The following is a 15,338-nucleotide window of genomic DNA, read 5'->3' on the forward strand; positions in this document are numbered from 1 at the left end:
AAAAAGTGCAACATAAGGACCATACAACAGGTTCAGAGAACATATTGTCTTGGCATAAGCGGAGCGATAATGTCTACTCCCCTGGGGCACTGGAGACTATTCTAGATATCCGACAATATTCAGAGGCATTAGAAGTAGCATTAAATTCAGTGCATCAGATAATGTCGTCCTCAGTGCGGCTGTGATGCATAGACAAGCCATCCTTTGCATCCGGTTGACTATTGAACAGTAGGTGGACTTTTGAAGCATCGTCCACTAGACCACAATACCATATAGTATTATAGGTCTGACAATTGCAGTTTATACCCAATGAGTCAAATTCAGCAGCGTACTGAGAAGGCTCACAGATGTTGGGCACTATGTAGACGGGCCGTTAGCTCGAAATGGGGCCTGAATCCAAGAATAGTCCCCTGGCTCTACAGGAGCGTGATTAGACCAATACTTACCTACGCCTCAGTAGATTGGTGGACTGCCATGGAGAAAAAGTGCAACATAAGGACCATACAACAGGTTCAGAGAACATATTGTCTTGGCATAGGCGGAGCGATGAGATCCACGCCCTCTAGGGCACTGGAGACTATTCTATATATCCGACCCATTGACATGAAGATTAAATGTGAGGCAGCCACTGCGGCTATGAGACTAAAGGCGATGGGAGAATGGACTGAGGATGGGAGCAGCTCATACCATCGCCTTATAATCGAGGCGTCGATAGGAAACCCGGAAGGAAGGGAAGAGGTTTCCGATCAGATATCTGAGATGCAACTTGAGGTCGAGTGCGAGGCACTGCTGCCAGTGGCACAGTTTTGGACTGACGGAACCCTAGTATTGCCGTCTAGAAGATCATGTTACATGGATCAAAGCTAGGGGAAAGAGTGGGCATGGGAGTCTACATTGAGAACCCAGAACTGAGATCTGTTTTAGACTACCTGACTATAATAAGGTCCTGCAGGCAGAAATCCGGCCGATCACAAAATGCGTGAGGTGGTGTGGTACTAACCCGAGGACGTCGAGTGTGAACATCTTTACGGACAGTAAAATAGCCGTAAGGACAACAACAACCTTACCGTCCTGGTTGTTGTTGCCCTTACGGTTATTTTACTGTCCGTAAAGATATTCACACTCGACGTCCTCGCGTTAGTACCACACCACCTCACGCATTCCGTGACCGCCCGGATCTCTGCCTGCAGGACCGTATTATGGTCAGGTAGTCTAAACAGTCAGAAAAATCCTCATCGTTTTGGGTGCCAGGCCATAACGGAGTAAGGGGGAATGAAAGGGCAGACACTCGAGGACGTCGAGTGTGAACATCTTTACGGACAGTAAAATAGCCGTAAGGGCAACAACAACCTTACCGTCCTGGTTGTTGTTGCCCTTACGGTTATTTTACTGTCCGTAAAGAAGTTCACTCTCGACGTCCTCGCGTTAGTACCACACCACCTCACGCATTCCGTGATTGCCCGGATCTCTGCCTGCAGGACCGTATTATGGTCAGGTAGTCTAAACAGTCAGGCAAAATCCGCAACGTTTTGGCTGCCTGGTCATAACGGAGTAAGGGGAAATGAAAGGGCAGACGATTTGCCGATGAAGACCAGGGAACTGCCGTCAATAAACTTGGTTAATCCGAGGCCTTTCGGGTCGACGCAGTCCGATTTAAGCGAGTGGGCCACAAACGTGGGCATGTAACCCTGTGGTACAGCGAAACAGTCGGTAGAACGGGGTGATCCGAATCGTGAAAGAACGAGGCTATTACCGAAAAGAAATCGGAAGGAGGTCAGTACAGCTTTTGGTATCAAAGCTCACTTATGCAAAATCGGTGCGGCAAGTAATGGCATGTGTATGGCATGTGGGGAAGATGATGAGACGTTGGAGCATTTCATTGCCCTGCTTTTGCGGCTAACAGACACCGGTTCTTAGGGGGGGACACGATACCAGACATGAACCAACTTAGGTTTCTTCTCTCATATCAATTGGTGCAGTCCGCTCATGGAGGCCACCGTAGCGCAGTGGTTACCATGTCCGCCTATGACTCTGAACACCTGGGTTCGAATCCTGGCGAGACCATCAGAAAAAAAAAATAAAAATTCAGCGGTGATTTTCCCCTCCCTATGCTGGCAACATTTGTGAGGTACTATGCCATGTAAAACTTCTCCCCAAAGAGATGTCGCACTGCGGCACGCCGTTCGGACTCGGCTATAAAAAGGAGGACCCTTATCATTAAGCTTTAACTTGAATCGGACTGCACTCATTTATATGTAAGTAGTTTGTTCCTGTTCCTTAGTGGAATGTTTATGGGAAAAATTTGCATTTGCATTTACAGTCCGCTCAAAGTTTTAAGCTCAATCAAAGGGGACCTCCTTTTTATGCCGTTTCCAAAGGGGGTCCGCATAGCAAACCCACTTGGTAGAGATTTTAACAAGGCAGGATATCTTGGAAATATAGCCCGGGACTTGAACCCAGGCGTTCGGCGTCATAGGCGGACATGCATACCTCTGCTACAAGGAGGCCTCCACATCGCAATGGCAATAAATTTCCAAGTGAGTCTGGTTGGAGATCCATCTTCGTTTTAATACCATCAGCAAGTATGCTCTTTGTTCAGCCTTGTTGATAGTGTGCTTTCGACAGACGGACGGATATAGCCATAGACATCAAGCCAAGAATATCCAAAATGTATGGACTTTAGGCAGTATTTCAAGGAACTATTGGGTTGCCCAAAAAGTAATTGCGGATTTTTTAAAAGAAAGTAAATGCATTTTTAATAAAACTTGGAATGAACTTTAATCAAATATACTTTTTTTACACTTTTTTTGTAAAGCAAGCTAAAAGTAACAGCTGATAACTGAAAGAAAAAAGAATGCAATTACAGAGTCACAAGCTGTGAAAAAATTTGTCAACGCCGACTATATGAAAAATCCGCAATTACTTTTTGGGCAACCCATACAAACATTATGACGAAATCTATATACCCCCATCCAGGTTTGTTGGGGGGTCTAATAACCTTTTTGCCCCTAATAGTGTTATTCAGCCTATACACAACTTCCGGATGGAAGTACTCTCTTGAATTATGTGATTAATGCCGTTTGGGATTATTTCAATTGAAAGAGTATGTTGGAGTAGCCTTCATTGAGCTTTTCCATGGCTTAATGTGTTTGTTGCGCTATGCCGTTTCGCCTTCCTCTCCAGTTTTTTTTTTATTGTTTTTAGAACGACCATGTCTTTTTGGCATTGATGTATTGTACATTCATTCATTAACTTTAGCCATTGGTCTGTCTTCTGGTCTGGGCTACAACCATTACTGCCTTTCAATGGTGGTCAGCAAACACACAAAATGTGTTGACCACTGCAATGCTTTAGTCTTAAGTGGGGAGCATGTGGTTGTAAGGTTGCCAAGAAGCAAAGGGCCGGAGGGGGGGTTTAATTTGCCTGCGAGGTTATCACTACATTGGCCCATTCGTCCTTTGGTGTGCTTGTTTACCGGTCAATTCATTACCAATGTTACCACTTAAACTAAGCATTTGCATTTTCAGTTTCCATTTTCATTTGCAGCAAAAGGACAACTGCTTTAATAGGCATTTTTGGGGAGAAAAGGCTGGCAGGGTAGATGGTAGCTTATAAACTTTGTAATGTAGTTTCATGCTTCTAAGCCAGCACCACCACTACCACCAGGCAGTGTGTATACCAGTGATGGGCTCACTTAAACACAGACACATTTTAGACAAGTCCATGCAGTTTCGTTTGCCATAGTGTGTGTATATTTGCCCATCACTGTTTTACACTCTCTCTCGTACATGTGAGGCCTATAATTGCTTAGCACTGACCTGGGGCACTTTGAGTGGCTATGGCCAGGCAACAACAAAAAAGGGGTCCAAAGCCTTAGCACCCTCAATGAGATTTTGTGCGCTCCAAAGTTAAGTTGCTTCGAAAAACCTACCAACCAACACCTTTCACACACACACACACAGCCTTCTCAATGCGAGAGAACGAACTAAAGCTGAAATTTTCGAAATTTGCCAACAACAAAATGCACAAACATGAAATTAAATTTAATTAAATCGACTATCAATGACAGAATTGAGGGTTAGTTGTCAAGTGGTCCTTGTTGGTTCGTTTGATAATGAAAATGGCTCGCACAGCAAAAAGCCTCAAAGACTTGGCGGTTAGGGTGAAATTTTCTGACTTTGGTCTTGACATGCATGCATGCCTAGACTAGAAATGTTGCATAGTTCATAGTGCCGCTACGCGATGAATGCGTATTTAGACCAATTTACCTTAATTTGCATATTTTACTTTCAAATGAGCTGATTCAGAGGGATTCCTTCAAAAGTCTAGAGAGTGGAGAGAGTGGACATTTAAAATTTAATGGACCATGTAAATGCAAATGTGATTAGTTGGGAACAATTAGATTCTTTATTGCTTTCAATTGCCTCTAAATAATGTTAATTTGCATTAATTTTTCTTTGTTTTTGTGTAAATATAGGAAAATGTTATGGCATAGATGTAAGGAAATCGGTAATGCAGCGTTGAGAAATTTCAAGGTGAATTTAATGTTTGACAATGATAATGGAGGCCATTGTAGCGCAGAGGTAAGGATGAACACCCACGATGCCGAAAGCCTGGGTTTAAATCCTGGCGAGATATCTAGGCAAAATTTGCTGCGGTGGTTTTCCTCTCCTAACGATGGCGACTTGTGTGAGGCCATGCATAGAAGCCACGAAAAACAAGTAAAAACATGCTAAGTTCGACCGGGCCGAATTTTATATACCCTCCGCCATGGCTCGCATTTGTCAAGTTCTTTGAGTGACTTTTTCAATACCCATATATGAGCTACATCAAGTTATTGACCGATATGGGCCGTACTTGTCATGGCTGTTAGAAGTCATAGAAAAATACCACCTCCAAAATGTCAGGCAAACTGATTAAAAAATTGCGCCCTCTAGTGGCTCAGAGTGTCAAATAGGGGGCTCGGTTTATATAGCAGCTATATCAGGTGGCACAGTTGTCGGAATTCATTTCTCAGAGCCATGTGCAAAACGAAACAAAGAAGCTCAAGAAGTCTAATCGGGAGATCGGTGTATATGATCTGATATAGCAAGTTATCGACTGATTTAGACAATACCTGGCACAGTTGTCGAAAGTCATTCCTTAGCACTATGTGCAAAATTGCAGCCAAATCGAATAAGAATTGCGCCCTCTATAAGCTCAAGAAGTCAAGGCCCAAGATCGGTTTATATGGCAGCTATTTCCGGTAATAAACCGATTTGAACCATACTTAGCAAATACTTGCGGGAAGTGATACCAAAACAATACCTGCAAAATTTGAGCCAAATCGGATAAAAATTGCGCCCTCTAGAGGCTAAAGAAGTCAAAACCCAAAATCGGTTTACATGGCACCTATATCAAAACATGAACCAATTTGGCCCATTTATAATCCCAACCGACCTACACTCATAAAATATAAGGGCTCGAGAAGTCAAATCGAGAGATTGGTTTATATGGAAGCTTTTGTATATCCAAATCTGAACCGATATGGTCCATTTGCAATCCTCAACGACCTACATCAATATAAAGTATCTGGTCAAAATTTCAAGCGGCTAGCCTTACGCGTTCGTCCGCTATCGTGATTTCGATAGACGTACGGACGGTCTCAGAACGTCGAGAGAATCAAGAATATAAATATTTTATGGGGTCTTACACAAATATTGGTTGCCCAAAAAGTAATTGCGGATTTTTCATATAGTCGGCGTTGACAAATTTTTTCACAGCTTGTGACTCTGTAATTGCATTCTTTCTTCTTTCAGTTATCAGCTGTTACTTTTAGCTTGCTTTAGAAAAAAAGTGTAAAAAAGTATATTTTATTAAAGTTAATTCTAAGTTTTATTAAAAATGCATTTACTTTCTTTTAAAAAATCTGCAATTACTTTTTGGGCAACCCAATATTTCGAGGTTTTACGAACGGAATGACTAAATTAGTATACCCCCATCCCATGGTGGATGGTATAAAAACTGCACAGATTATAAAAGAAGAGACAAAACAAAAAACTCAGAGTTTTGAAAGCCTACATCGAAAAATAACCAAACAAGACGGGGTTAGTTCCACCCTTCTGGGCATTTCCTTTCATTTCAGGTGAATAGCGTATTAGGTAATATTACTGACAAGACTGCGGACAATTTTATTGTAGAACATTTTAACCCCCAACGGACTCTCGAAAAGGGTCTTTGTGGTCCGTATTTAAAAAAAAACGTTGGAAATTTATTTTAAATGAATTTGTGGCTGATTAAAATATTCTATAAAAATGTTTGCTATAGGGTGCCATAGGTTTCTGAAGACACTTAAACCCAAAACTTGACCTGAAATCCAGAAATCAGTAAAAATATCTAAGACATTTTAGGGTTTAAGTATTACTTTTTCTTAGTTGGTGCCGGATTCGCCAACAAAACTTCATTTTTGGAGATTAATGTCAAAGACAAAAATGTTCCTTACCAAATTTTGATTATAAGTCGCTAGACATCAAAAATGCGCATCAAAAAATAACCGTTATTTTCAAATGTTGTGAGTGACGTATGTTCGAATTTCGCAATTTTTATACCCACCACCGAAGGATGGAGGTATATTAATTTTATAATTCCGTTTGCAACACATCGCAATATCCTTTTCCGACCCTATATATATTCCTGATCAGCGCAAAAATCTAAGGCGATCTAGCCATGTCCGTCCGTCTGCCTGTTGAAATCACGCTACATTCTTTAAACATAGAGATCTTGAGCTGAAACTATAAACCGATCTGAACAACATTAAGGTCGGATAACGTGAAGCCCAGAAAAACTCACTGTTTAAAATTTCTGCGAAATCGGGTAATAAATAAAGCTTTAATGGGTTTCAGTCTTCTTATTGGCAGATCGGTTTATATAGCAGCTATATCTAAATATAGTCTGATCAGAACCATATTTAGGTCGAATGTTGGGAGATCTTAACCTACCCACTGTTTTAAATTTTAGCGAAATCGGATAATAAATAAAGCTTTCATGGGCTTCAGACCCTTTACCGGCAGATCGGTGTATATGGCAGCTACAGCGGTCAAAAAAAGTATTCATCATTCAATGTTTTTTTTTTAATAAGTCTACAAAAGACAATTGGATTAAAAACATATTAAACTAATGATGCAGTAGTGCTTGTGTGATATATATGTACACAATTTCATTGTTTTTAAAGAAAAAAATAGTATTTATTGGAACAAAAAGGGCCATTTTACAGCTGAACACAAAAAATTAAACAAAAAAAGTATTCATCATTGCAAAAAAACAAAAAAATAAATAACATAATTTAAAAAAATTAATACTTTGTTATTCGACCACCGCGTCTTATAACTTCTTTTAAACGGTTTGACATCGATTGGACTAATTTAGCGGTTATATTTTGGTCTATATTAGTCCATTCCTCCATTATCACCTGTTGCATTTGACTCTTGCTCGAAAAATTGCGCGTTCTCAATTTGCGTTCGAGATGTTCCCAAAGATGTTCAATTGGGTTCAAGTCGGGACTTTGAGGAGGAGTTTTAATGACTTTGGGGCAGTTATACAGCATCCACATCTTGGTATTTAAAGCAGAATGTTTGGGGTCATTATCTTGATAATATTGAAAGTTATTACCAAGCCCAAGTTTTACAGCACTATCTTTTAAATTCCTCTTTAAAATGTCAATGTAATACTTATGATCCATTACTCCATTAATAATTTCAAGATTTCCCGCTCCTGAAGCCGCCATACACCCCCAAACCATTAAACCACCTCCACCATGTTTTACAGTAGCAACTGTGTTTCGTTCTTCAAGCTCTGTATTTGGTTTTCTGTACACTATGACCTTTCCATCGCACCCAAAAAGATTAAACTTGCTCTCGTCTGCAAAAATGACTGTTTTCCAAAATGATTCGGGCTGTTTTACATACATTTTTGCGAAGTTTAGCCTTTTCACTCGGTTTATTTTATTTATAAAGGGCTTCTTACGTGCAGTTCTTCCTCTGTAACTATGCCTTTTGAGTGTATTTCGAATTGTTTGTGTAGTAACTTCCTTCCCTAAATATTCCATAGTGTTTTTACGAAGAATGGTCGCATTTGTCTTGGGAGTTTTCTGAACTTGCCGCACTAGCCAACGCACATCTCCAACTGAAAGTGCTTTTGGTCGACCAGATCTTGGTTTATTGTCAACAGTTTTCGTTTCTGTCCACTTTCTGATGATGGATTGTATAGTAGATCGTGGTCTATTTAATATTTCACTGATAGTTTTTTGAGTTAAACCATTCCTGTGGTGTTTTATTATCAAAACTTTTACCTCATCAGAAACCTCGTTTTGCTTACGACCCATTTTGACAAAAACTATATTTTCAATGAAATTAAATATTTGCTGTCAAGGGCAAAGCCTCCTTTACTAAATAAAACAGAAAAGGGGGATTCCCAAATAATATTTGAATTTGACTTTGATGATAGCACATCAATGATGAATACTTTTTTTGTTCTGTTTTTGGTGTTATTATATAAAATTGCATTTTTTGCGCTAATTAAATTAATTTTTTGAATTTATTTTAAACATATTACGAAAAATAAACTATTGCATAAAACTGCATTATTTGTTTACTTTAAATTTTCTTCAATTACCCAAAATAAGTGAATTTATTATCAATTTTGCTAATGATGAATACTTTTTTTGACCGCTGTATATCTAAATATAGTCTGATCTGAACCATGTTTGGGTCAGATGTCGAGAGGCGTAAAACTTCTCACTGTTTCAAATTTCGGCGAAATCGGATAAATAAAGCATTTATGGGCATCAAACTCTTTATCGGCAGATTGGTCTATACGGCAGCTATATCCAAATATAGTTCGATTTGGTTCGTTCAAGAACTTAGCCATCGTGCATCAAAAAGACGCATCTGTGGGAAATTTAAGCTCTATATCTAAATTTTTGAAGGCTGTAAAGTGCACAGACGGAAAGCGGACAGCCACACGCACATCGTTTAATCGTCTTAGAATTTTACGACGATCCGAAATATATATACTTAGTAGGGTCGGAAATTGATATTTCAGATTTGGATATAGCTCCCATATAAACCGATCTCCCGATTTGACTTCTTGAGCCCCTGGAAGCCGCAATTTTTATCCGATTTGGCTGAAAATTTTGCACAAAGTGTTTTGTCATGACTTCCAACAAAGGAGCTAAGTACGGTCCAAGTCGGCCAAGAACCTGATATAGCTCCCATATAAACCGATCTCCCGATTTGACTTCCTGAGCCCCTGGAAGCCACATTTTTTGTCAGATTTGGCTGAAATTTTGCACAAAGTGTTTTGTTATTGCTTCCAATAACTGTGCCGAGTACAGTCCAAATCGGTCAATAACCTGATATAGCTCCCATATAAACCGATCTCCCGATTTGACTTCTTGAGCCCCTGGAAGTCGCAATTTTTGTCAGATTTGGCTGAAATTTTGCACAAAGTGTTTTGTTATTACTTCCAATAACTGTGCTGAGTACAGTCCAAATCGGTCAAGAACCTGATATAGCTCCCATATAAACCGATCTCCCGATTTGACTTCTTGAGTCCTTACAAGCCTAATTTTTTGTCCGATTTGGCGGAAATTTTGCACAAAGTGTTCTGTTATGACTTCCAACAACGGAGCCAAGTACGGTCCAAATCGGTCAAGAACCTGATATAGTTCCCATATAAACCGATCTCCCGATTTGACTTCCTGAGCCCCTGGAAGCCACATTTTTTGTCCGATTTGGCTGAAATCTTGCACAAAGTGTTCTGTTATGACTTCCAACAACGGAGCCAAGTACGGTCCAAATCGGTCAAGAACATGATATAGCTCCCATATAAACCGATCTCCCGATTTGACTTCCTGAGCCCCTGGAAGCCACATTTTTTGTCCGATTTGGCTGAAATCTTGACCACAGTGTTCTGTTATGACTTCCAACAACGGAGCCAAGTACGGTCCAAATCGATCAAGAACATGATATAGCTCCCATATAAACCGATCTCCCGATTTGACTTCTTGAGCCCCTGGAAGCCGCAGTTTTTGTCAGATTTGGCTGAAATTTTGCACAAAGTGTATTGTTATTACTTCCAATAACTGTGCCGAGTACAGTCCAAATCGGTCAAGAACCTGATATAGCTCCTATATAAACCGATCTTCCGATTTGACTTCCTGAGCCCCTGGAAACCACATTTTTTGTCCGATTTGGCTGAAATTTTGAACAAAGTTTTTTGTTATGACTTCCAACAACGGAGCCAAGTACGGTTCAAATCGGTCAAGAACTTGATATAGCTCCCATATAAACCGATCTTCCGATTTAATATCTTGAGCCCTTACAAGCCTCTTTTTTTGTCCGATTCTGATATGATTCTCAAAAACAGTTCTGCTATGACACTCAAAATCTGCGCAAAGTACGTTCCAATTCGGTCTTTATTTTAGCAGAATCGAAGATTCGGCCCGGCCGAACTTAACACCTTTTTACTTGTTTATATGGACAATTGGACATCCATTGCATCCATGTTGAAAGTTTTATATACCTCCTATTACAATGGTTAGCCAGCCCATCAAATTGAAAATTTTGCCCATGAACATTCCACTTAGGAACAGGGGCTAACTTCTCACATATCAATGAGTGCATTCCGATTCAAGTTTAAGCTCAGTGATAAGAAACCTCCTTTTAATAGCCGAGTCCGAACGGCGTGCCGCAGTGCAACACCTCTTCGGAGAGAAGTTTTACATGACATAGTACCTCACCAATGTTCCCAGCATTCGGAGGGGAAAACCACCGCTGAAAATTTTTTTCTGAGCCAGCCCATCTTTTGTATTTAATTTTGTTAGGTAGGCCCTTCACTTTTCTATCATCCCACAAAAATTTCCTATTTCCTCAACAAACCATTTTTCTAATATAAATACTACTCCATCTTTAATGTATTCAAATATGGATTTCAAAGGAAATTAAAAATCCAATACATTAACCACTACCACATGGTTGGCCAGGGTCAAAACTCCAAAGCGTAAAATCAAACGGAATTGTTAAGTATCTTTTTATGGACGCGTTAATAACTTTTGAAATCCTTTTTCAGCAAATCATTTTCAGGTTTGCTTGCTGAGAGGTAGGCAGGAGGTAGCCATGGTTTAAGGCAGTATAAAAACGGGGCTTTTTATATGTACGTGTGTTTGTTGTTGTGTATGTGTGAGAAGAGGTAGTGGAAGTTTAGTTTTCCTTTTCCTTTTTTCCAAAAGGAAAATAGGCTGCAAAAAGAAAGAAGGAAAGAAAGAAGAAAAAACACAACGTGCTCTACGAATTTACCTTTTGAACTGCGTTTGAGGGCCGCTATTGAAGTGCTTGAAGCATTTGTCAAGGTGGCCGTTGCTGTGGATGCTGGAGAGTTATTGAACGCCTTGGGCGTTGCACAGTGTTCTGATAACATTAAAAATAAATCGAAATATCGAAATTAAATTGAAAGCGCAATAATTTTTACGCTCTCCAATGGCTGCTAGGTATTGTCGATTTTTTTTTTTTAATTTTTTATCTTACACCAAAACCATTTCATCTAGGTTTGGGGCGAGTTGTGAGGGATTTCTATTTGCTTTAATTTTAAATCATGTTTGGTTTTGGGTTTTGAGTTACAAAAAGAGGCCAGCATTCCTGTTTTTTCCACCTTCCCGTTTTAGGATGCCACACAAACTTTAATTGCCCTCAAGACGCGTTGGGCTGGCTGGTTAGGCGCCTGTTTTTGTTATTAAATTAATTGAAATTTTATTAATAAATTATGATTAAGCAACGCAAAGCTCAGCATATTTTCGAAGCAAAGTCGGGGGCCAAGCAAAAAATGAACAGGCAAATAAATAAATGATGAAATGTATTGTTGTTCTTGTATAAGGGCTAAGGGAGGCGTTTGGCTTCGTTGTTGGCGAGCACCAAAGACAAAAAAAAAAAAAAAAAACAAAACTCCTCATGCACAAACACGCACACAATACACACTTGTTTGGCTTTTCCGTTTTGTTGCCCTCTTCGTTGTTGTTTCTCCAAAGGCGTTTTTATTATTTTATTACTATCGTTGTTGTTGTTGTTGTTGCTGCTGCCTTTTCTTTGTTTTAGGCAAGACACTCAGGGGAGGGCAGCCAAAACTCTCAGAGAGCTGCTGTCGGGAGTTTTTGCTTCTTTAATATTTGTTTCTTTAATTTGTTTCTTTATTAGTTTTGTGTGTGTGTGAGCTGTTCCTTTCGTTGGCATTTTATTCGTTGCTTTGACGTGTGTATGACGATGCGCATCAGTGTGTACGCGCGCGTGTGTGTGTGTGCGTGTGTGAGCCTTCAAAATAAACTTAAGGGAAAAGCAGCAGCGCGTTTGCGACAGCGGCGGCGGCGGCGGCGGCGGCGACAATAGAAGCAGAATTACGGGATACACACTGTTTGTTATTCACTACTCACTCACTCACTAATTGGACTCACTCGCCTCATTCAATAAAAAAAAGAATTCCCTTTAATTTTGGCTTTAAACAGGAAATTTCAGAAATTTTCAGACATTTTTCAATACACTTGGGCCAAATTTCGTTTTCTTTGTTATTTTCTTGGTCAAGAATTTTCACTTTCTAGGCCATTGATACAAAAAAAAAAAAGAAAATAAATTCACTGCTATTTTGCCCCCCTAAAACGAGCCTTTGTTTCTTCGCTCCGCTCTTTCTCTTCAAACACAATTTACCCTGCCACTCTCACTCTTTCCAATTTTATATTCTATTCAACTAAGGGTAGATAGCTGTGTTTGAGATGTTTTTTTTTTTTCAAAAAAAACCTTTCTAAATGTTTTTAAATTTGTTTGTCTAATGGCTTTTTATATATTTTTCACTTTGATTTTTTTTTTAAATTTTTCTAATGCTTTGTTATGGGCCCTGCCAACCGTCTTTATTTCTTTAGTAGGTCCGTTGTCTTTGAAATACCGTTAAGTACTGAAACTCTCAAAAGCTTTTGGCAACCTATGTGTATGTGCCAAAACTGTTCTTTGGTCGTGCCTTCGCTCTTTCGTTTATTCTCACTTCGTTGTTGGTGTTTCGTTGGTTTTTCCTTTTACTTTCTTTCATGGCTGGCTGGCTGGCTGGTGGTGCTTTCATTTTCCTGGAGTCTTCATGTCAACTGTCAATGATTTTGGTGTGGGCATGCTTTATGCTGTTTGACTTAAAACCCATCGAAACGAAACAAAAAAAACAAAATCAACGAAAGCTTTGTTGGAATGTCTTTTTTTGGCAGAGCTTTTTGTGGATTGAAAATTGAAGATAAATTTGATTCTATACAAATTTTAATTGAAATATTTTTATAGCATGCATCAAAGGAGTGGGGTACACATACTAACTTTGTAATTCCGTGTGTAACACCTGGATACATTGGTACATCCGTCTGTCAAAAGGCCGCTAACTTTCGAACCTGTGAAGCTAATCGCTTAATGTTTTGCCCAAGTACTTCTTATATGTGTAGATCGGGTAGGAATTTTTAAGGGGTAAAGTCAGTCGATTTTAGCCCAAACTCCCATATATTGAGTTGCCCAAAAAGTAATTGGGGATTTTTTAAAAGAAAGTAAATGCATTTTTAATAAAACTTAGAATGAACTTTAATCAAATATACTTTTTTACACTTTTTTACAAGCTAGAAATAACAGCTGATAACTGATAGAAGAAAGAATGCAATTACAGAGTCACAAGCTGTGAAAAAATTTGTCAACGCCGACTATATGAAAAATCCGCAATTACTTTTTGGGCAACCCAATATAAACCGATCTGCCGATTCAACTTCGCGAGCTCCTTGAAGTCTAGATTAGGCCACATAGTTTTGGAATGCTAACAGCCCCCTCTTTGTGATTATCTATCTAGTCTTTGGGTAGCCTGTGCAGCGAATCCCCGAACCCAATTTAGGGAGTCTCTCTCCCTATTAGCGAGAGTCTTAGTCTTAGTCGCACCAAGTCTCTCAGCAAACCTTAGAGCGACGCGTCTTCTATTATTCAAACCACTTAAAGAGCGTGTTGGTTTGCCGGGGAAGGCCGATGGTCTAGGCAAACTTTAGACACACGAAGTTGGAATAGGTTCTGCCTTGTCCTTAAGACTCGAACCAGATGTCTTCGTCAAAAGCCCCTGCCGAACTGTCGTCTCTCGGCTAGTGGAGCCTGGAGCAGCGGCTCCACCAGTCAAGGTTTCAGTAGCAGACAACATGCTACGGGATGATACCACCACCACAGCTGTTGAGTCTTTGGAGTCCATTCTAAGCCTACTCTCGGGCTCCATATCTGCTGCTCCACTGGAAACAGATGCAGATCATCAAACCCATGGTATCCGGTTGTACGCACCGAATTGACCCGATGGAATCCTTCATCGGCTAGGGCTGCCGCCTCAGTGTATTTGTTCGTCCTTTTTTTCGTCATGGGAAAGGCACATCCCGGAGTATCTTCTCCGTGAGGTGTAACCGGTGCATGGAGTGGATACATTTCGGATCTTGCACTGGCCTCACATCACTACGGGAGTATAGTCATACTGAATATGTTGTAAGGTGCTGTGCGAATATAGCTAGTAAAGGGTCACAAGCGTCGTCGAACTATGTGATCCCCCGACGTATATTACCGTGCTGCAATACACGTCCCAGCCCAAATATTGCCAAGAGAGTGCCGGGAAGTGTACACAGAGCTATACAACGTGCACATACCGCCGATTGATAGCTGTGTCCCAATTAATGGGCAAGCTTACAACGCCAACATAAGTGGGTTACTATCTGGCCATAATCGTCTGGTTCTAGGGGACTTTAATGCGCATCACATTTCATGGCATTCTCCCCTACGTAACGACCACCGTGGCATAGCTTTGCCAGAGCAGATTGAAGGCTTCACGTTTTGCACGGTGAATGAGGATGCCCCCCACTAGGATTACGAGGAGTTGCAGCAGCTCGCCCTGATCTCCTGAGTGACGTATCCTGGCAAGCCGTCATCTCTTTGAGGTCCAAACACCTCTGCATAGTTCTCACCATCGACCGACCACCCGACTTCATAGCTTCTGAGCGCCGGACATTTATCGATCAAAAGAAGGCCGATTTCGCTGGCTTCAGAGAGTACAACAATCGCCGCTTCAGTGAACTGCATATCCCCCCTCGGGTGTGCTGTAGCTGAGAGAAAATTCCGAGACATCATTAAAGCAGCAGCCGCTCGCTTTATAGCAGCCGGTCGAATACCCCAAGTGCGGCCCAATTTGCCGGCGCAGGCAGTGGTACTCGCAGACGAGCGTGATGGGGTTCGTTGTACGGACCCCATTAACCCCAGAATCAGCGAGCTGAATCTGGA

General features: G+C 40.6%; 1 protein-coding gene across 1 annotated transcript in view; it reads right to left on the reverse strand.

Annotated features, from left to right (window-relative positions):
• LOC106087508 (uncharacterized) overlaps nucleotides 1–11,556 on the reverse strand; it is a 126,877-nt gene extending 115,321 nt beyond the window's left edge. Inside the window, exon 1 of the mRNA XM_013252565.2 lies at nucleotides 11,334–11,556. Within this exon, the coding sequence (XP_013108019.2) occupies nucleotides 11,334–11,454 (121 nt within the window). The 5' untranslated portion in view covers nucleotides 11,455–11,556. The remainder of the gene's footprint in view (nucleotides 1–11,333) is intronic.
• Nucleotides 11,557–15,338: the final 3,782 nt, after the last annotated feature.

This window comes from Stomoxys calcitrans, chromosome 2 (genome assembly GCF_963082655.1).
Source record: "Stomoxys calcitrans chromosome 2, idStoCalc2.1, whole genome shotgun sequence".
Taxonomy (NCBI): domain Eukaryota; kingdom Metazoa; phylum Arthropoda; class Insecta; order Diptera; family Muscidae; genus Stomoxys; species Stomoxys calcitrans.